The sequence below is a fragment of the Phaethon aethereus genome, assembly GCF_964289735.1.
Source record: "Phaethon aethereus genome assembly, chromosome: 3".
Lineage (NCBI taxonomy): Eukaryota > Metazoa > Chordata > Aves > Phaethontiformes > Phaethontidae > Phaethon > Phaethon aethereus.
Genome location: NC_138576.1, coordinates 37,302,100 through 37,323,168, shown reverse-complemented (window position 1 = coordinate 37,323,168; position 21,069 = coordinate 37,302,100). Strand labels below are relative to the sequence as shown.

General features: G+C 36.6%; 1 protein-coding gene across 1 annotated transcript in view; it reads right to left on the bottom strand.

Moving 5' to 3' along the window:
- The window catches only part of MEI4 (meiotic double-stranded break formation protein 4), a gene marked incomplete at both ends in the record, with an annotated part of 81,880 nt that overhangs the window by 29,211 nt on the left and 31,600 nt on the right, over nucleotides 1-21,069 (bottom strand). Inside the window, one exon of the mRNA XM_081998507.1 lies at nucleotides 12,547-12,678. Coding sequence (XP_081854633.1) covers nucleotides 12,547-12,678 — 132 coding nt within the window. The remainder of the gene's footprint in view (nucleotides 1-12,546; nucleotides 12,679-21,069) is intronic.

The following is a 21,069-nucleotide window of genomic DNA, read 5'->3' as shown; positions in this document are numbered from 1 at the left end:
TTGAATTGGGAGGACTACAAAGACACTGTCTGCGTGTGCAGAGAGATGGTTAGGAAAGCCAAAGCCCATCTCAGGTTGAATCTGGAAGGTGAACTGCATCAAGAAAGATTTCTACAGGTACGTCAGCAGCAAAATGAAGACAAGGAAAAATGTGGCAAGGAAACTGGTGACAAAGGACACAGTGCTCTTTTTGCCTTGATCTTTACTGGTAAAACTAGCCTTGAGGAATCCCATATCCCTGAGACCAGTGGGAAAGTCTAGAGCAAGAAACACTCACCTGCAATGGAGAAGAATCAGGTTAGAAAACATTTAAAGAAACTGGACATATATAAGTCCATGGGATCTGGCAGCAAGCACCGGTGATTGCTGGGGGAACCAGCCAATGTCACAGCAGGGCCACTCAATTATCTTTGGACAGTCACTGCTATCGGCAAGTTCCTGAAGACTGGAAGAAAGCAAATGTCACTTCTGTCTTCAAGAAGGAGCGTGCAGGGAAATACAGGCCAGTCAGCCTCACCTTGATTCCTGGGGAGGTGATGGAGCAAATAATCCTTAAAACCATCTCCAGGCATATGATGGACAAAACGGTGATTGAGAGTAGTCAGCATATATTTACAAGCTTGGTAAGTGGACAGTGAGGTGGACTGAGATCTGCCTGAACTGCTGTTCTCAGTGGGTTGTGATCAGAGGCATAAAATCCAACTAGAGGCCACGCATTAGTGGTGCACCCCAGGGGTTGACATTGGCACCAGTACTGTTTAACATCTTCATGAACAACCTGGATAACGGGACTTCTGTACCATTTCCAAACTTCGCAAGTTTGGAGATGGTACAAAAGCAGGAGGAGTGATGGGTTCTGCTACCATTCAAAGGGAGCTCGATAAGGCTGGAGAAACCAGCCAAGTGGAATCTTGAGTTGCCACAAAGAGAAGTGCAAAATGTTATCCCTGAGGAGGAATAACCCCATGCACAGTACAGGCTGGTGGTTGACAGCTGCAAAGCAGATTGGCAAAGAACCTGGGGGCTTTGGCAGACAAGCTGAGCATGAGCCAACGCTGAGTCCTTGTGGCAAAGGTGACCAACCGCATCCTGGGCTGCAATAAGGGGAAGTGCTGCCAGCAAATTGAGGGAAGTTCTCTCCCCATCTGCTCAGCACTGGTGAGACATACCTGGAATGCTGCGTCCAGTTCTGGGCTCCTCAGCACAAAGAAGACTTGGATATACTGGAGCGGGACCAGTGAAGAGTCACAAAAATGATGAAGGGACAAGGAGAGGCTGAGAGAGCTGGAACTGTTCCGCCTGGAGAAAAGAAGGCTCAGTGGGGATCTCATCAATGTGTGGTGGGGGGTGGGAAGTGGGGTGGTGCAGTGGGGGGTAAGGAAGATAGAGACAGACTCTTCTCAGTGGTATCCAGTGACAGGACAGAAGTCAATGGCCAAAAATTGAAATACAGAAAATTCCATTTAAACATAAATATTTTTTTCTGTGATAAAGGTGATCAACACAGGAACAGGCTTCCCAGAGAGGCTGTGTAGTTTCCATCCTTGGAAAAATCAAAAACTTGGTTAGGGGCAGCCCTGAGCAACCTGCTCTAGTTCAGCCTGCTTTGAGCAGAGGCGTTGTACTATATCACCTCCAGCGGTTGTTGCCAACCGTATCCATTCTGTAATTCTATGACCATTTGATGAATTTACTCTGTTTAAGTTAGTCAACAGAACTGAATTATAGTTCACGTAATCAAATTGCCTAGGAAGAACTCAGAATGTAACTGAATAAGTTAACCTAAACTAAGCTCTGTTTATAATTTATTCCTATAGGCAGAACTACTACTCAGATTTTTATCTTTCTCTACTACCCCACTCTCTCTCATATTTATCATACACAATTCCCTACAGTATTCTGTATTAAATGTAGTAGCTAGGCTTAGTAAAAGAGTTTTGATTAAATGATAAGGCTACACAAAACAGAGTTCTTTAAAACAGCAACTTCAGCTAGAAGTTTAATACTCTGAAAACTCGGAGAGACTAGGAGTAACTTTTAATGAAAGAATTAATTATAAGGATGAAACAGAGCCAAAAAGTTCTTGTTTCATGACAATACACCTAGAGGTTTAATTGTGCTTTGCCAACTCAATTCAGGGATCGACAGATGCCAGGAAATGCAAAACATGCAAGCTAAATCTTCAAAGGCTCCGCTGTAATCATGCAACCTGGGATGCCATCGTTTCTAAAAAGGAGAAACACACACACATTTTTTCTTCTGTTTTTTTCCCCATTTTCTTGCTCTATGCATTTGACTCAATTTATTTCTCCTCATGTGAATTGTTATTGGAATAAAGTAAAAATAATCCATTCCTATATAATACGAAGTTAAACTGGAGCGGATTCAAGAACATTATTTCCTAAAACTAGTTTTAATTCTGTAATGTTAGTGCTACATGCGTTTCAAATGTATACTTCAGCGGGAAAGAAATAATTCTAGAAGATATGCAATACAGATTGTGCTGCCATAAATTATTCTGTGACTCTGTGTGTGTGCACGTGTGCATTTACAATTGTGGTTCAGCCCAGCAAAGGTATCTGGTTGCCTGTATTTCATTCAAGTCCAAGACTGCAACCAACAATGTCCTAATCCTAAATTTAATCAAGCCATATAAATCATAATCTGCCCAAGCTTACTTCAGCTTCTCTTTCTGGAATACCTCCAACTTTAGCAAAGCATTCTCTGCTGCACAAATCCTGGACATCCAAGCCTTGCTCTCTACCATAACACTAATCCAGCAACTCAGATCACTAACACTCAGATCTAAACACACTCAGCTGATACTTTTCTTCCTTACCACAAACCTAGCCCAGCATGCTCTTCCATCTCCAAAGTCCCTCTGAGTCCCATAGGCATTAATAAACTCACTTCTCATTCTTACACTTACCCAAGCCCACTAATACATTACCTCCACCAAATTAGTTGTGACTTGAGAAGGCTACATTACCAGTGCCTACCTAAAACTGGAACCCCAGACTCCTAAGCCCTCAGCATGACAACCCTAAATCTAGCTCTATGATACCTTCTGTAAACATGTTCACCTTTAGCTCATCACATCCTATCTCCCTAAATTAAATCTATACCAGAAATTCTGTCAGTCTAACAATGAATAGGAGTTGCTGCGGAGACCAATCCTGAAGCCTACTTCCCCCTCTGGGCACAGCATTAACAGTAGTTTGCTGCCCTGCCAGATCAAGTCTTAACCAGCCAGGTAGAGCACCATCACACAAAATCTAGACTAAGTTTAAGATAAGCTACAGAACCAGATTTAACCCCCTGCACGTCTCAGCCACGCAAAAAGCTACAAAACAAACTCCAGGTAACCAATCCTTTTATCCCAGACATAAACCTGCTCTATTAATGACTTGTACATCAGTTAAATCCTAGCAAGATGAACTCCGCTTGTTTTGGAGCCAAACTTGGGACAGCAGCTCCTTCTGGATGTGGTGGCATTCAATGCAGCTCATAAGCATATGCACTCAAATCCACACCACTACCACAGCTGTAGCCTACCATAGTTTCTTTTAGCTGAGGACTTAAGCAGGGAATTTGTTCTAACACCAACTCTACACCGGATTAACAGCAAGCTAGCAGAACAAGTGTAGTCTGGTTGGTCATGACAAACACTCCTCAGTACAGCCTTTCAAGCATTTCCCTCTGTGCTGAGGATCTTACTTTGCCATCCTAAATCTAAATCCCGTTCTAACCCTAAATCTAACCCTAAATGCACTACAGCCATCCTTCCCAACTAACAACCTAAGCTAAGCCACATGGTCCCTTGAAAATCCAAAATTCAATCCAAGCACAAACGGGAATGTAAAGCAAAACCATTGCTTATCAAAAAAGAACGTGCAAGAACAGAAGCAATTTTTCTATGCTCGATAGCATGCCACAGCATACTGCAGAAGATATGCCACTGTGCATGTGTTTAGTGGTTATAACGTCTCACAGTGAGCTACATAATGAGTTTTTAAAAGCACTTTAACATTTCAGAAAGCACTGAACAAACATCAGTTAATCTTCCTGGTATTGTGAATTCAAGTAGTGATGGTTATGCATAAGCTCTACAGGTAGATAAACACAGCTTCGAAAGTATTTTTGGCAAAAAAACCCAAACCAATAAACGAGGTCCCAATGGGGCAAGCTGATGTTCTAAGTCATTATGTACAGGACTGTCCCACACATTTAAACAGAGGCAAGCGTGTGCCAAACTAGGAAATCAAAAGATATTAATGTGTCCTGTTAAATGAAAAGAAGGTTTTGAAAGAAAGATGAAGTGATGATTTCACTAGTGTCAACTATCATTCCACAGTTCCCATTTACATTTTACTATATTTAACTAGGCTCTTTTTAATTACCAACTGTAATTACTCTTCCAAACAAAAATCCATTATATCAGTAATTTCTAGTTAGAAATTCTAGGGCTACAACTCTTCCCTTTTCCATTTTATGGAGATATGAAACACTACAGCAGCAAATAAACTGCAAAGCCTTTGACAAAAGAACTGTGCATTTATACTGTATCCCAAAAAGCATTTAGTGAAGCTGTGTGTTAAAAGCACATTGTAATGAAGACTGTAAAGAATTCTCCAAATGAAAAATCAGAAGGTAAATCTGTAACAAAATGTTACTTTTCCTGTAAATTGAACTTTTAGAGCACATATGGTATATATGCTAATTCACATAGATCCAATATCCAAAAGAATTAAGGAAGCAGTGCTTAATTTTCTGTAACATCATTCCGTTTTGCAAATCGCTGTCAGTAAGCAAGAAAGCTCCAAGAAGAAAGGAGGTTAACAGGAGCATTAAAACTACCTATTTGGAGACACAGATTAAATAATAATCAAACGGTCTTCCAGACTAGCAGGTATACCACCTATGCCATGAAAATCAGATGCTTCTTCCTTATTCACATTCTGCTTTCAAGCATGCAAAAGGATTAACTGAGCTGTAAAGAAAGCAATAGGAAAAGGACAGAATTAACACTGAGAATAAGGAAGTAAAAGCAGCATGAACCCAGATAAGCTTTCACTGCACTTTTTCCTCTCTTACTTAATCTAGAATTCAAATAGGTCATTTTAATTTATAATAATTTTTGTGAGCTTTTTTAAAGCCTGGATTTTGTACACTATTTGAAACAAGAAAATTTCCAGGAAGATCACTTATTTACTTGCTGAGGTATGATATATTCTGATTTCTGTAATTAAGCATTTTTCCTTTTCCAATATTATGTTTCCATGGATTCAATGATTCATCAATATTAAGAGCAATAATTCTCTAGTCAACAGTAATACAGAGTTCTCATCACGTAATCAATATTTGCTGCTTCTCTTCCCAAACACACCTGAGGTTTTCTGATTACATGTCATCCTCAATTTTGTCAAGCACCTAAGTGCAGTCAAAGCCCTGCTACCTTTTAGCTCTGTAAGAATACTTCTAAACTCCTTTCTCCTTAGTGCTATCATTTTATGATTGTATGAGAGGGAAGAGAGAAACCGCATGAACCATTTGTCATTTTCCCGTTCTGTCTGACACATAGGCATCTTAAAATCTAATCTGCAGTAGGGGATGCTGCAAAAGCATGCATATACTTCAAAGGTGTATGGCACTCTTCCAAGTGATTCTTTCACTCCTGTGTTTCAGGGGAGAGATTTATGTTTTCAGAAGTCCGTACCTCCAAACTAGGTATATTATATATCTATTAGACAAAATTCAGATCCACTGATTATTCTATGCAGCTATTATTTCCTTTGTTACCAGTAGCATCAGCAGTCACATGGAATAAAAAATAACCCTACACTTACCCAGAGCGCTATTCTGCAGCACCTTTAACCATTCACAATTTGAAGTATGTTACAATCTGTGCTTACCAGCATAATAGGGAAAGAAATGTCATCTTAAAGAGGATGGTCCAGATGCAAGTTTAATTATTTTCATGAGGTCTACATGGCATCAATCTCTTTTCTTTTACCTGGGTGAAGAATTAGTAATATCTGATGTGTTAGTAAAAGTCAACAGTAGAAACTACAAAAAGCCAAATGTGCTGGAGAGACATTTTAGTACCTTGAAAAACAGTGGACTGCAAAATGTATTTAGCTTTTCTAGTTGCATAATATTCTCAGCTATTTTTTCCTAATTAATGATTTTAGCCATTTTCTACCTTATTTGGGAAAAATAATATAGCTTTTTTCCTAACCCATATAAAAGCTCTATTACAACATATATAAATTTATGGATGAAGAGATTAGACATATTGCGTAAAAAAAGTAGACTTCTTGGAAAGAGGACCTTATCTGGAGATTTCTCTACATCACATCAGACACACTCACATTTGGAATAAAGCATGTGGTGGGTGCCATACCTGCCCAGAACATTCACTGGATACAGAATGATGACATGGAGAAAGGCTTATGAAGACAAGCCCTATCATCCATAGCTCAGTTCTTAGCACTTTAAACCTTTCTGTTATCTATCTGAAAAAAGCTCCACGCAAACTCCATTTTCCCCAATGGATTGATCACCAACTGAGCTAGTCCATCCTGACATTCACAATGTCTCTAATCTGCAGGCCTGCTACCAAAAAAAGTCTCTCCAGCCACAGGAATATTTCAGCCCTTCATTTGCTTCCACATAGAGCTGCTGCCATGTAGGTTGACATTTCAGTGACATGACTGCTATGCAGTGCTGAATAACAACAAAAATCTCAGAAAATGCTCAAAATCATACTGCATCCGTGATCCTTCTTGTCTTTTTTCTTCCTAAATATGTTGCCTGCATAGACTGTTAGTTTAACAGAGCTTCGTATTTAGAGGCATATGCCTCAGACACACTATAGTTGAATGTACATTACAAGCTCCAATATGTGTACCCTGCATCCCAGTTCATCATCAATCTCTTCCAACGATGTACACTTAAAGAATTTGAATACTCGGGAACTACATTAACTTATTAACTATCCTAACTAAAATACTTGTTACAAACATCTAGTAAGGTTACTTACATAAGTTTGTCAGTGTTCAGACAGAAAGACACTTTGCATGACTACAACGGTTCCATAGGATCAGGCCTTTCCTGGACTAATAGCTCTGGCCCAGCACATCCAAAAGAAATCTTCAGAGAGATATGACGGTATTTTCCTCACTTAACTTCACATGTCTACAGCATGAATAGCTTCATGTCAGCTGTTCAGCTTAAGTTTCCTTCCTCATAGCCAGCAGAGAGAAACAGACAACTCTAGGGCCAATTATCATAATTACGTACATCCAAATAGGTTGGACAAGAAATGCCTTGGCTATAAAGGAAAAACTAAAGTAAGCAAATCAGATGGAAACATCATAGATATCTTAAGATACATTTAACTCCTTTGGCTCATTTGACTCAAAGCTATTCTGTCGCAATGAGCCTGATTCTCAAGAATTTGTGTACCATTCAACAAAGCCTTGCAAGACTCTATTCATGCTGGCAAATTTTTTAGTTAACCTTAGCTGCTTGGTTGACTTCTATGAGAAGTAGACAGCAGTGTCTACTAGCTATATATCAGCTAAACAGGATGAGTCCCACCCTGTAACTTGTGTCAAAGTCCATTCATTTCAGGAGAAAAGTTAGCACCCACATTTGGATTTGGACTTAATGTTTACATATAACATGAAGAATTACACATAACTTCGTGTTTTGATTTAAAAAAACCCAGAACTATTCACTGTGCAGGTTTTGTGACAGAAATATTTTAAAGTTTTAAAAATGGAAAAATACAGCACAGAAAGTAACGTGATAGAAAAGTGTAATGCTAGACAAGCTATGTAACAGCAATTATTGAATAACAGGGCTTTCCAGAACTTCACAGTATATATTCCTTTTTCTATTTTCAAATCTATTTTCTGGTTTTTAATTTTCCTTTTCAGAGTTCTTGGAATTAATACCTGGGGGGTTAGAAATGGACACTGAACCAACATGTGCTTTCCATTTCTGGTCTTTCTGTCTTTGAAGCAGTTATCATAAAGGAATATATGCGATCATGCTGAGGAGCTCAACATTTGCAAAATAATCCATCTTCTACAGTATCATTCTGAAATGTTAGTATCTTAACATTGTATCTGTTCTGGAGTCGGAATCCAGTTGGGGATCAGATTTCTATTTCATAGGCAGATAAGATTCAGTTATTGTATTCTTACAAACCATATTTATGAAGCATGAAAAGTTCCTATTACAGATAAAAATGAAAAGTACATATGCAACATCAATAAAAATTAAGGGGTCCAACTGAATTGATATTAGTATGCTTTTGCCAAGAAGTTAGCATCCTGGAGTCAGTAAAGTGCTGAAGTATGAGGTTCACTTTAAGCACATGATGAAGTATTTAAATGAATTAAAGCAAACTACTAACTTGCTTGAGAGGTTACTATCATAAAATTAATCTTAACTGGGTGAAAAATCAGAATAACTATACTGTTTTACATGCTCCTTATTTTTATTTTCTATATTAGCATGTGGGAATATTGGTCCAAAATACTAAACTAAATTTTATTATTCATATTCCAAGATTAATGGATTTTGACAATTAGGTAAAAATATAAAAATATGAAGAGTAATTTCTGTACTTTTCTGGTGTAGTTTATTCGATATACTCTCTGTACTATAGTCAACCTATTTTTTAATTTGTAAAGCTAGAGTCATAGATAGCTCTCTGAAACTGTGGGTCATAGACAGATAAGCTTGTTTCAAGAGAACAGCTCACTAAAATCAGTCAGAATTTCAAAGTAAAAAATTTTCAATATTTATCAAAGGATGTATCCACAAACGTACATAACCTGAGCAAAGCACACTTCCTATTAAAGAAAGGATTGAACAGAAAGTTGTATATTCTGGAATGTACACATTTTATAAACTAATTTTAGCTCTGCTCAAGTCTTAGTGAGGAAGCTAAAAAAAATTTTTGAAATATCTAGATGATTCATTTAGAAAGATTAAAAGGAATTTCGTTTTCAATCCAAGTCAATGTTAGAAAACATCTTCAACTTTGAAAAAAATATAATTGTACAAAAAAAATCAAGCAAAGAAATTTGCTTGGATAAAAAGGTATTTTTTCAAATTCTGTGTTTCACCAGATATTTAAAAGTTACTTGCATGCTAACCTGAATATATGCCTACATGATTTCTTTATTTGTCCTGTCTGCCAACAACCACTTAAAAAAAACACAACCCAAATGAAATAAAAAAGAAAGCAGATATTTGCACACCTCTAATATATAAAGCTCTAAGTCCCTAATTTGATTGTCTTAAGCGGAAGACGTAAAAAGCCTTTGCAACTAACAGCAGTTTGGCTTAAGGAACTGTTATTAATCCTGTGTTCAGGATTAGGATCCTTCTGAAATTTCTTTATACATGAAATTTGATTTCTATTGATGAAATTTGATTATATGAAGTATTAACCTTCTGCCAAATACTTAATTATTTATTACAATTTTTTAAAGCTGTCATTTGGTGTATTTAAAACCGATAATTGTATTTTTAGTTTTGATTATAAAACAAGAAAAAAATATTTTAATCCTTTTTAGAATCATGCCTACCAAAACAATGCTACCCAAAGTCAGAAACATTTAGAAGCAGGTCTGTAAATCTGGCTGTCAGAAATACTGGCCTTTAGTGTCCTATTGTGATAAGTAGAAAAGTTTTTGTTAAGCAGTATTTACAGAGTAAGCTTTGGTAACATTATATGAAAGTCCTATTTCAGACCATGGTTTGTGGTTGGTTGATCAAGATGCATTAATCCTCCATGAAATGCTTATAATGCTGGATGAGGAAAATATCAATAAATAAATTACTGTATCAGAAGGCAATATGCTTTCACTACTTCCCTATGATGCTGTAAAGGGAATAAAAGAAAAAAAAAAAAAGAAAAAAGAGGGTCTATGACATTTCTGTAGCAGAAGGCAGACCGACAATTTAGTGGGAGGGAGCAGAAGCAGAGCAGGAAACTCTCCTTATGTAAACATGGCTCTAAATTCTTGAATATGAGAGAATTAAATTATTTTTCTGGGTAAACAGAAAGGGATGTTTAAAAAAAAAAAAGTGAAAGGGAACCTTATTACATCTTTTGTCAGAAAATCTTGCTATGTTTCCCATTGCACAATAATAAACACACATTTCCCTGTAAAGTAGGGAGGCATTTCAAGACTCTTCATAGTAGAAAATATGAAAAATCAGTACTGGGCTAATAATGGCTAAGATTTGCAGCAAGCACAAATGCAAGGTAATTAAAATGAGACAGATGGAGGGCTGCAGGTAGCAGAGACTTGACCTGAAAAAGGACTTGGTCCTGAAGCTGAAAAAGTCAAGTAAAAAAAAAAAAAAAAAAAAGCATTTTACTGTCCCAAATTTCAGTCCACATATACTAAGTATGAAGAAACAGAATAAATTTACAAGATCCAAAACACTTTTTTTTTTTTTTTAATAAAGGATCACAAGTCCCTGTCACCCCAGAAACCGTCTCCCACTCTACAGGTACCTTCCCTTTAGTGCTAGACACAACTTTCTTCAGATACTCTAGGAAGTAAAACTGAAGGTTTCAGTTTCTTGACAGTGAAGAAAAAGCAAAAAAACACCAAAAACAAAAAGCAAAAAAGAAAGAGAGTGATAGCTTTCCCAGAGGTAAAAAAAATGAAAACCATTGTACACATCAACCAGGGGTATCAAGCCACCCTAATGAGACCTGCATTTGAGCAGTTTATTATACCAGCTGCGGTACAGGAATTGTTTAGGGATTAAATGACCAAATTCTCTATATTCTATATATATGAATCAAACCTTCTACTAGCTGCCCATAAATCTACAAATTACACTGCCAGTAATATGATAATTTGCCGTTAGAAAAATCAAAATCACTTGCATAGTTAAAGAGATTCTTCTACAGTTAAAAATTACAGGATACTCATTTAATTCCATTTTCTCAACTTCCAGTTAGACAGTTTTATAATATCTCTTATTATTATCTTAAAATCAAATATACGATTCTTTCCAACATAAAGTTAAGGCAAAGAGGAGTCAAACTTATATTAGAAATTTTTAGAAATAAATTTTATGTACCAAATAGGAAAGCAATACTTAAAGTAATTACAGTATGGCAAGGTTAAGTAGTACCATAGTAACTAACTCAGCAAAGAGCAATGCTCAATGTAAGCTTTTCATCAGTGTGGAGCACTAGAGAGTTCTGTGTTGCCACTGGCAAAAACTGCTGAAAGAAGGGCTGACTAATTCTGTTAAACAGGTGAGATTTAGTAACGTTAAAAATGAACAACTTTTTTAAACTTAAAAAACAAAACAATTTTTTAAGTTACACACTTCCCTATTCTTACATTTGTTTAAAGTCTGTTTGCTTTTGTCTGCTATTGATAACTCTGGTATGCTACTAGTGACTTAAAATAAGACACAGCTCATTGTCTAATACTTTCAAAATTGTTCTTTCTGCAGCCTTTTCAGAATATAATTCAAACATACTATAAATTTGGGTTGGAAATTACATGTTCCCCCTCCATCAGTCAGAACTTACTCCCATAACATATCCTAGAGAGAAAAAGAATAAAGTTAAGACTGCTCGAGCAACACTTAAAACATTTGTTAAACTGGACCACAACTAGATATACGTATGATGAATATTTTCTATATATATCAATAACTTCATTTTCTGCCAAATAAAAAGCTGCAAGCTTTCTTTTTATTGACCCTTCTAGGATAGTGCACAATCAAGTCATAATCCCAAGTAAGACTGAACAGTTTGCATTAAATACATACCATCACACAAAAATACATGAAAAAATTCTATTAAAACTCAATTTATTTCATGCATCCCTCCTCCAAATGTTAAAGGAACATCCACTTTCTCTCTCTTTCTCTCTCTTTTTTAAACTCTATAGTTTACTGGAAAAAATTTAACCTAAGAAATAAATTTTACCAAAAATACTCTGCTCTTCATCTCCCACTTATTGCAACAAACTAAATACCATTTTAAGTGTTGCATAAATTTTTCTTCATGCAAATTAATATTATTATTAATATTATAATATGAAACATGAACTCTAATTCTGAAATAAAATAATGCAACTTTCTTTCCAGTTTACATGAGCTAGAGATAGACATAATTCTTTCTGGGTCCAGATGGATACCTTAGTTATATTGCCTGCATAGCCCACAATTTTCATGTTGCAATGACTGTTTTAACTAATTAATTCAAGTATTTTCCAAATTATATAGCATGATCTTAAAACCTATACAATCTATTTATTATACAGTTTGATAATCTTGCTTTTGTCTGTAAGGAATTCTTCTTTTACTTTATATGTCTTTTTTTGAACCTGCTGGTAAAGTTAGATGCTAGCATTTTCTGCATTCTTAAACTTGTATATTCTATAGAATGATCCCTTCATTACATTTTATGAAACAAACAGATACAGACAAAATACTGCCCAATACCACTCTTCGGCCCTTCTCAAAAAGAAAAGATGACAATACCTGGTGGGCTTGCAACAGGTGCTCAGCAAACTGTCGTACTTCTGACAGTAGAAGCGATATTAAAGAATTTCTTAGTATGTTGCTCCTTCCTAGCAAAGCCAGAGTGTTTGATACAGCATGCAGTGCCTGAAACTAAAGAGGAGAAATAGTATATTTAATGTTTCCAAATATGTCTCCATCTTTTTCACCCCAAATAATTACCTTAAATAGAAATGGGATTTACATATTAAAATTTTAAAGAAAAAAGTCAAATTCAAAATGCTAAAGGGTTAAAACTCTATTAATTACATACATATGAGATATATGAAAAACCCACATCCATTACCTAGAAACTTTGCTTTCTCAAAAGATTAGTACAGGAAACCATAATCTGAATAAACTCCTGCCGAAGTGTGAGTGCCCCAGGAGGCAGCTGTCATCATGCCCGTGACTCCCATGCACATACAGCAATTCTGTGCGTCACAGGTAGACAAATGAACAAATGAATTCTTTGAAATTCAAATGCATGAGCAAGCTAAAAGCTATACTGGAGTTATCAGGGATAAACGATTAAATGCTAACTGATAGAAGATACACTGTATTTTCAAATTCAAACAATTGACTTTCGTATTGTTTAACAAGCTGTAACCAAGGCTCTTCTCTTGAACCACAGGAGGACCGATGTGAACTTACATGAGAACTATATTAGTAATTTTTTCTTTGCCACAGTCTTTTCTATTGAAAAAAACCCACCCTGTTTTCTTTGTTCCCTGAAATGGAAATGTATAGCTATTATGTAATGAAACATACTGCTTTACAAAGTAAACACAACACTATTTCATAATAGGAGAAATTATCATTTCTATATATAAATGTACTGCAGTTCTTTCAAATAAAAAAGTAATATACATTAAATATGACTATAATTTATATTTTTATATAAATGTATACCCCTACAGCATTAATATTCAGTCTTGGTAGATGACTATTTTTGACTGACAAAAGGATACTCTGATGCAAATTTGTATGTCTAAGAATAACTACCATGTTTTAACCACTCAAAAGCAGACCACCGCATCCTATTAAGAATCTAGTTTATTCCTCTAGCCAGCGCAGGTGTGTGTACATACACTCACACACATATATATAAAAATATGAATAAAAATACTTGCCCACCATTTACAAGTTTGGATAGGATGAATGCTCCTGAAAACCTTTTTGAAACACACAAAAGGCAAGAAGGCGATCTGGTAGTAGTCAGTATGGATATACTAAGGGGAAACCATACTTAACCAACCTGATAGCCTTCTACAATGAGATGACTGGCTGAGTAGATGAGGGGAACGCAATGAGTATCATGCACCTTGACTTTACTGCGGTTTTCAACACTGTCTCCCATAAAATTGTTACTGACAAAATTTTGGGCTAGGTAAGCAGACAGTGAGGTGGACTGAAAACTTCTGCTGTAAAAAACATTAATTAGGTAGCCACCCATTTACAGTTACTGCTTGTTTGCCTGGTCAGTTAGTCAAACTGCCCTGCCAGTTGATGCAATGCTGATTTACCAGCCTCTTACAGCTGAGGAGTTTGATCAGCTTGGCTATCATCTGGCCAGTATGACACAATCTCCTATTCACAGTTATAACATAAAACTTTAATAAAACTTTGCTGTTGTTCATCTCACTTCAGTGTGTAAACCCAAAACAAATACAAAAAGTATAAAAGATAAGACAACTCTTTATGTTCAGATTCAAATCTGCAGTCAGAGATAAAACAAAGTAAACTCCTCATATTAAAGACAATTCATAAATTGTACACATACAGCTTTGAAAAATCTGTAAGATTAAAATAATTCATAAATGTATACACCAAAGATCCTACAAATATAAAATGTGAATGAAGGTGAGATAAAAATAGGTTTCTGAACAATTAAAATTATATGAAAGAATAGTGTAATGCATGCACCTGCCTGTGCTTTGAGGATATATGAATTAAAATCAGACTTCCACATACTGGAAATGTATACCCTTCCAAACAAAACAATGACTCCTCTTCCTAAAAATAATCTAGACATTTAAAGTTTTGAAAGATCTTCCATAGTATCTACTAATACTGTATGACAGAAACAACGTTTGCAACACCTGAATAGTTCTGCCTTGACAGCACCCACGTTCCGAAAGGGTACGACTGCTTCAAATCGTTGCTTGACATTGAAACAATGCTTAAAAATAGCATCCTTTCCATTAGTCCCCACTAATTTTTACTTATTTTTATAGATTAAGGATGGATACATATTTTATAGTTCTATATTTTCAGAGTGTAACATTGAGTACACTTGCTAATTTGCCTTTGGCAAGCAAGTGAGCTAGAAAATAGAGAGTAGTGTTTTTTTTTTCAAAATGTGACGCAGACAGGAGACCCTTGAAATCCTGTTTGCCAAGTTACAGCACTCGCATGGATGTAAGAGATTCCTGTTCAAATTTATACTGTCTGAAGTCAGAACACTGAACTCTGCTTGGTGCAGATACTTTAATCTAAGTGAATCAATATTCATGCAAACACTCCGTCAGCAGCTTGCTGCTATTCTAGGGTTATGATGCCTCCTCCTTCCCCTTCACCTCACACTTCTCTTCCACCCCAGGTAACATGTTTGAGAAATTTGTTTCACGTCAACATGAAACAAAACTGAATACAAAATCTTTTGCATGTTTCACATAGGAGAGTTCCTCTTTGCTTTATCAGCTACTCCTGCCCCATCTCTTCCCCAGCCTTTTGTGCCTCTTCACTGAGGAAAAGAAAAACGGATTGGTTGTTCCTGGGATCCACTATACTGGGCAGCTCTCAAGATATCAGGCAGCCTTCCACAATCTTTTTCCAACCAGTGGTTGCAATGTAATAGCTTGAGTACAGAAGGGTGAAAAAAAAAAATTAAAAAACACCGGACATGCCTTATATGACATTCTTAACCCCAGCAGAAGTAAAATAAGAACTCACTGTAATTCAAATTTAAATTTACATAGTAAGACGCTTATGCTTATGGAAATCTACCTTGATGATGGGTTTTTAGTACCTGATTTCCTAATTTTCTTGACTAGTATGATTTAGTCATTACGTTCTGGAAGTCTCAGGTGTTCTATAAACTAAACCTGCAGCCATCACCAGGAGCAAAGAAAAAAAAGGCAAAACAGACACTGCTCTGCCCTTTGTAACTTGACTTCTCCATTCATGAATCACCCATTTTGCCCTTTTTTTTTTCTGGTAGCAAGATAGTGGAAATTAGAACATAATGATTCTGCAGATACCCTTTGAACAGATTACATCAAATAAAGCTTAATTAACTCTACGTTGAGCAGATTTGGACAACAATTTAAAATGTTTCTGTACAAATAAAATTAATTTTGCCTAATCCTTTTCATGAATACTTCTACCCTACATTGAGTTCTACTATATAAGAATTGTGAACAAATCTTACATTAAGATGAAAAAAACAGTTGTATGTAACATGTTTAACATCTTTACAAACTAAAGAAATTTCTTTAGTCATTAGTCAATATTCTGTAATTCTCACACAGGCAAAACTCATTGATTCAACAGTTCAGAGATAAAAATTACATAGTAGTTCAGCCTGCATTAGGCGCAACAAAGTAGTTTTTCAATGCTGCCTCTCCCAAAGAACACACTAAATGTATATATTTACACACAAACATGATTATATTTGTTCTTTAAGCTCTCTTCTATTTGCTTACAAAAATTTTAGACACATAGTGAAACAAATGAAAATTTTTTTTGTAGTTATTAATGCTAGCAGCCGAGATTTAACTAAAATAGGAACTATCACAAAATTTCTGTATCCTTTCTTGTTTGCAAGAGTTACCACTTTCTAGTTGGAATTTTGCAGGACTAGGTAACAGGGGGTCTTCAAATTTAAAGCCCGAGCCTCTTCTAAGGGAAGTAAATCGGCATTTTCTAATGACGGTACTTAAGGTACTTGAGATATGGGTGTTGAAGCCACTGAAAATCTCACCTGCTAACTGATTTGTTAAAGAATATGGATTTAATATTGTATTTTGGTGGATCTCTCAGTATATTTTAAGGAAATAAGGAGACAACAAAGAATTAAGGTTAAAATGATGCTCACAGAATGTATACATTAAATGCATACAGAACAAATTTATAGCATATAAGCCATAAATCTGTAAATAGCAACAGCAGTAGACTGCGTGTTTCACAACAATGTTCATGTATTGCTAATTAAACTCTGGAAACGTTCAAACTGATAATAGTTCAACTAGTACGCAGTTTCATTAAAAATAAAAGCGTATCTTCAGCTCTCAAATCTATCAAACATCAAAAAAGGAACAGAAATCTTTTAATCCCTTGGGCTTGCTTAATGGTATAGATTGAAATAAAACCTATGCTCTTCAGGGATTCACAGTTAAAAGCAGTCAGAAAATTAGATTGTAAAAAATATGATCAGAAACAAGAAAATAACGGAGCCTAGTTCACAGTTTGGGAGGTGCATCATCTCCTCCCAAACCACAGTTTCTGTTCTCTTTCCATGTTCCTCAGGATGTGTGGAAGCTTTACACATAGGGAAGGATGTGTGGAATGTCTACCTGGCTGCTGCCAAAATGAATATATTATGTCAACGTTCTGCTTGCCTCAAGCATACTAATTTGCTCACCCAGTCACCAATTTTAAGTGGAAGGTATTTTTGACCTTCCACTTCTCCTTTCAGGTAATTTCAAACTGGCTATCACTTTCAAAAGTTACTGATAGAGGAAAAGACTGAAAAGCAAAACAAAGAGCACACTCCTATGAGCCTTGTTTCCCCAGGAAACCAGGAAAAAAAAATCTTTACTTATGATTTATTTGTTTAGAATTCATCTTTCAGAATGTATTAGACTTTTCTTTAGTAACAGTTATCCAAAATTTGTGAGTTTAATTCCTTCATGAGTTGCACGATTCACTATACCCTGCAACTATGAAAACTGCACCTCAGTTTCTGTTTCACTAGCTTACAACTTTCATGCCAAGTAACAGTCCCAAAGCGACTGGCATATTTGGCAACAGAGGAGTAAGGCAAGTAATTATACAAGTATTCTCAAACCATCAGGTGTTAAAAACAAAACAGTCTTTTTGCCTTGAGTTGACATCACCTTTGCCAATTTAGTCCAATCTGACTTCCACGCATAACTCATCAACATCAATTGCAAAGTTTCACTTTTATACAGAGAGTATTAGTATCCCTTTTCTTATCTTACTGTCATGTTGCTTCCTTTGTTAATTTGATGGTTGTCATTTATCCCTCCTCCTGCTCATGCTGCACTATTTGTCCTATCTTTGTCTTGGGATTTGATACATATTATTCCAATTCTTTATTCTGTAAGCTTCATCTCAGCCTTTGCTCTGCCCTTACCCTTTCATAATCTTGTTCATGCTTCTCTTCACTCTTCTAAACCTGATGTTCTCTGCTAGGACCATCAGTTAGCTTCACTGCTGCAAGCTGCTTTTTATATTACGGTATTTCGGTACTGTTTTGCAGAACTTGCTTTGAAAAGCATTCTGACAGCGTGACATGCAATAGAGGCGGGTCTATTTGCAACATGTTTGACTGCATGCACCAAAAATGTTTACAAAAAACAAATTAAAATGCAAAATGGATGAACTTTTTTTTTTACCAGAAAAAGAAAAAAATAATGAAAATTAAACCCAGGTATTTTGATATCTGGAAAAGAATTACTGTAATACAACACCTGCCTGCCATGCAGAGGATGGAGATGGAGAAATAAATAACCTGCACTCAGCCTACCAAGCATTCTGAAAACCAGAACACTTTGGTGAGTGATGCTGGAAAAGCCATAAATGCCAGCAGTAGGTATCATGGTAGTCACTGAAAGAAATGTGCAACCTACTGGCTTAAATAAAGCTTTGTTGAATTTGTGGAGTGGGGAAGGAAGATCTCCAAGGAAGTTTACTACTTCCCAGTCATCTTCACTGACCATGAAGCCTGCATGTCAGACTGGGAGTGTGAAGGTGCAATTTTTTCTGCTCACGGATTGAAAAATATGTTTATGTTTATAAGCTGCCTAAAAGTCACTTTTGGATTCACTGATCAGCGGGATCCCCCTGGCTCCAAATATGCTTTTATCTAACACGCCTGCTCCCTAGCAAAACAGGCAGTAATTAGTGCATTTGCCTGCTGCTGTCCACAGGCTAAACTAAGCCAACTTGGCTGCTGCCACATGAGCAAGGAGATGACAGACCACAGAAACTGCTGTGAAGGAGAGACATGCTTGCAGCCACCTCCCTATTCCCCCCGTCCCTTACTGCTTCTTCACACCACCAAGCCCTCTGGCAGAAGCCAATTTCCCAGACTATTTCCTAGGTGTTCCTAGGATCCCTTCCCTGTCCAAGGGATAGCTGTTACTCCTGAAGAAGGAGGACAGACTCTGACCAGACCCAGCACCTGCAGAGACTGGACCACCCTTAAGTAGTATGTCCTCTGATTGACTGACATACACAAACCTTTCCCCTCCCCTTCCTGTGAAGTATAAACATTCAGTATATAGCACAACTTGCTGCTACTTCTCTAGCTGCTTTCTTTATCCAATTACGAAACATTAAAGCATTAGAGAACGTCTTTTTCAGCTTCATTAATATTTTTCTAGCATGAGTTCCATAACAAATGCTTTGAATGTATGCATCTTCTTGAGATTCATGAAGTAGGCATCTAAATATCTAAATCATCCAAGAGACCAGATCCAGTAAACATTGTCATCAGGAAGACAGTATCAATCACAGTTAAACAAACAGCATCCACAACACCTGCCACTCTGAGACAACTCTGATTTACTGCTGCCCATTTTTTTAATACCTATATGAAGAAGCAGCTCTAGAAACAAAGTTTTTCCTATCTGACATTCAGATTAATGTTTCTCTTCATTCCCACTTCTTAAATAGTCCTGGTCAAAAGCCTAGAGAAGTGAAGAACTGCCCATGCTGCCTGCTGATGCTGCGTCACCAAGCCATGTTAATGGATGCAGAAGACACTAGGCAACAATTGTGAGCTCACCGAGAGCAGAAGTGTTATGGGTTCAAATTTTTAATCTGATGACTGCTTAGAAAAAGTCACTGGATAAATTACATAAAGCAGGTATTCTTTAGCTTCTAGTTTTTTAAACTAAAGAGTGAGCTGGTCATCCTTAAAGAAATTCAGGGATGTAAATCAATGTCTCATTTAAGTGTCTAAGATTTACAGACAGTCCCTGCAAATGAAAATGGATTTCAGATGTTTATTTCCCAATTCTTCACTCTTCATCCCTCTGCCCACAATGTGTGAGCTACTTTGAAAACCATTTAAAGATGCCAAGTATCTGGCATGCATTACCTAGAAGAACAGAGGTACCTTGTTTAGGGCTGTGGATTTCACTGCAAGAGTTGAGCAATGGAAAGTTAAGCAAGGAATACTTAACTGCCTTTGTAACTGGCTGTAGAGAACAGGCTCTGCAGAGCTTACTTTTCATTTCTATCCTATCACCATAACACAAACACACACCCCATTTGGGCACACAAAAATAATTCCTAGAGAAGCATGACAAATTTAAGCTATGAGAAATGCTTCATTAGTAAACATGCAAAAAACCCAGAGAAACCCTCAGATTCTCATTATTGAAGTATGTACACACATTTCAAGCAATGCTTGAGGACTACTATCAAAAACCCCAAGCAAACTTTGTTTTTGGGATATACAGCCACCTTCAAAAACTAAAGGATGTAAGAGGTAATTTTTCCCTCGAGGCAAAAGAAAAAAAAACCAACACAGCACTATCTCTGTTAAAAGCAACAAACAGAATTGTTCTGTGAAGAGGACAACAATCCTTACAGAAGGAACAGCTCTAGATCTCCATCTCGAAGTGACAAGAATGGAACTAAAGAGCTGGGGTAAGTAATGAAGCAATGGAGTTAAGGTGGTCCTATCACCTCTTTGAATAACCACCTACTATGGTACCTCTGAGACACCAAAAAATTAACCATTTTAGGTCCTTTCGTTCAATAACACAGAAAGAATAACAGAAAACAAGGTCTAGAGAGAATTCAAATGCTTTTACACAGGCATGATAAGGACTGAGGGATGAGCTTTGATATTGTTCCACGCAGTCTCAGCTGCAAATATCGCAGAGATGCCAAAGAAGCAAAATGACATTGCTAATGTGATGCTACGGAAAGTTAAGAGAGCTCTGACAGAAAGCATTCACTGGAGGGACACTGGGGGCAGAGGAAACAAACAGCTTTAGATATACATATAATGTCCTATTATAGTCAACAAAAACACGAACTTCCTGTATTCTTCTGTTAAGGGCCCTAATATATTTAATTTGTAAATCAAGAGATGAGCCTAGACAATGGCTTATTCCATCACTTTTTTCTCTGTAATATTTTAAGTCCTCATTAAATACATTTAATCTGTAATACCCTGAACACTAGTTAATTACTTGGATAAAAACAGGTGATGACAGTATTTGTTATTAGGAAAAGAGTTGG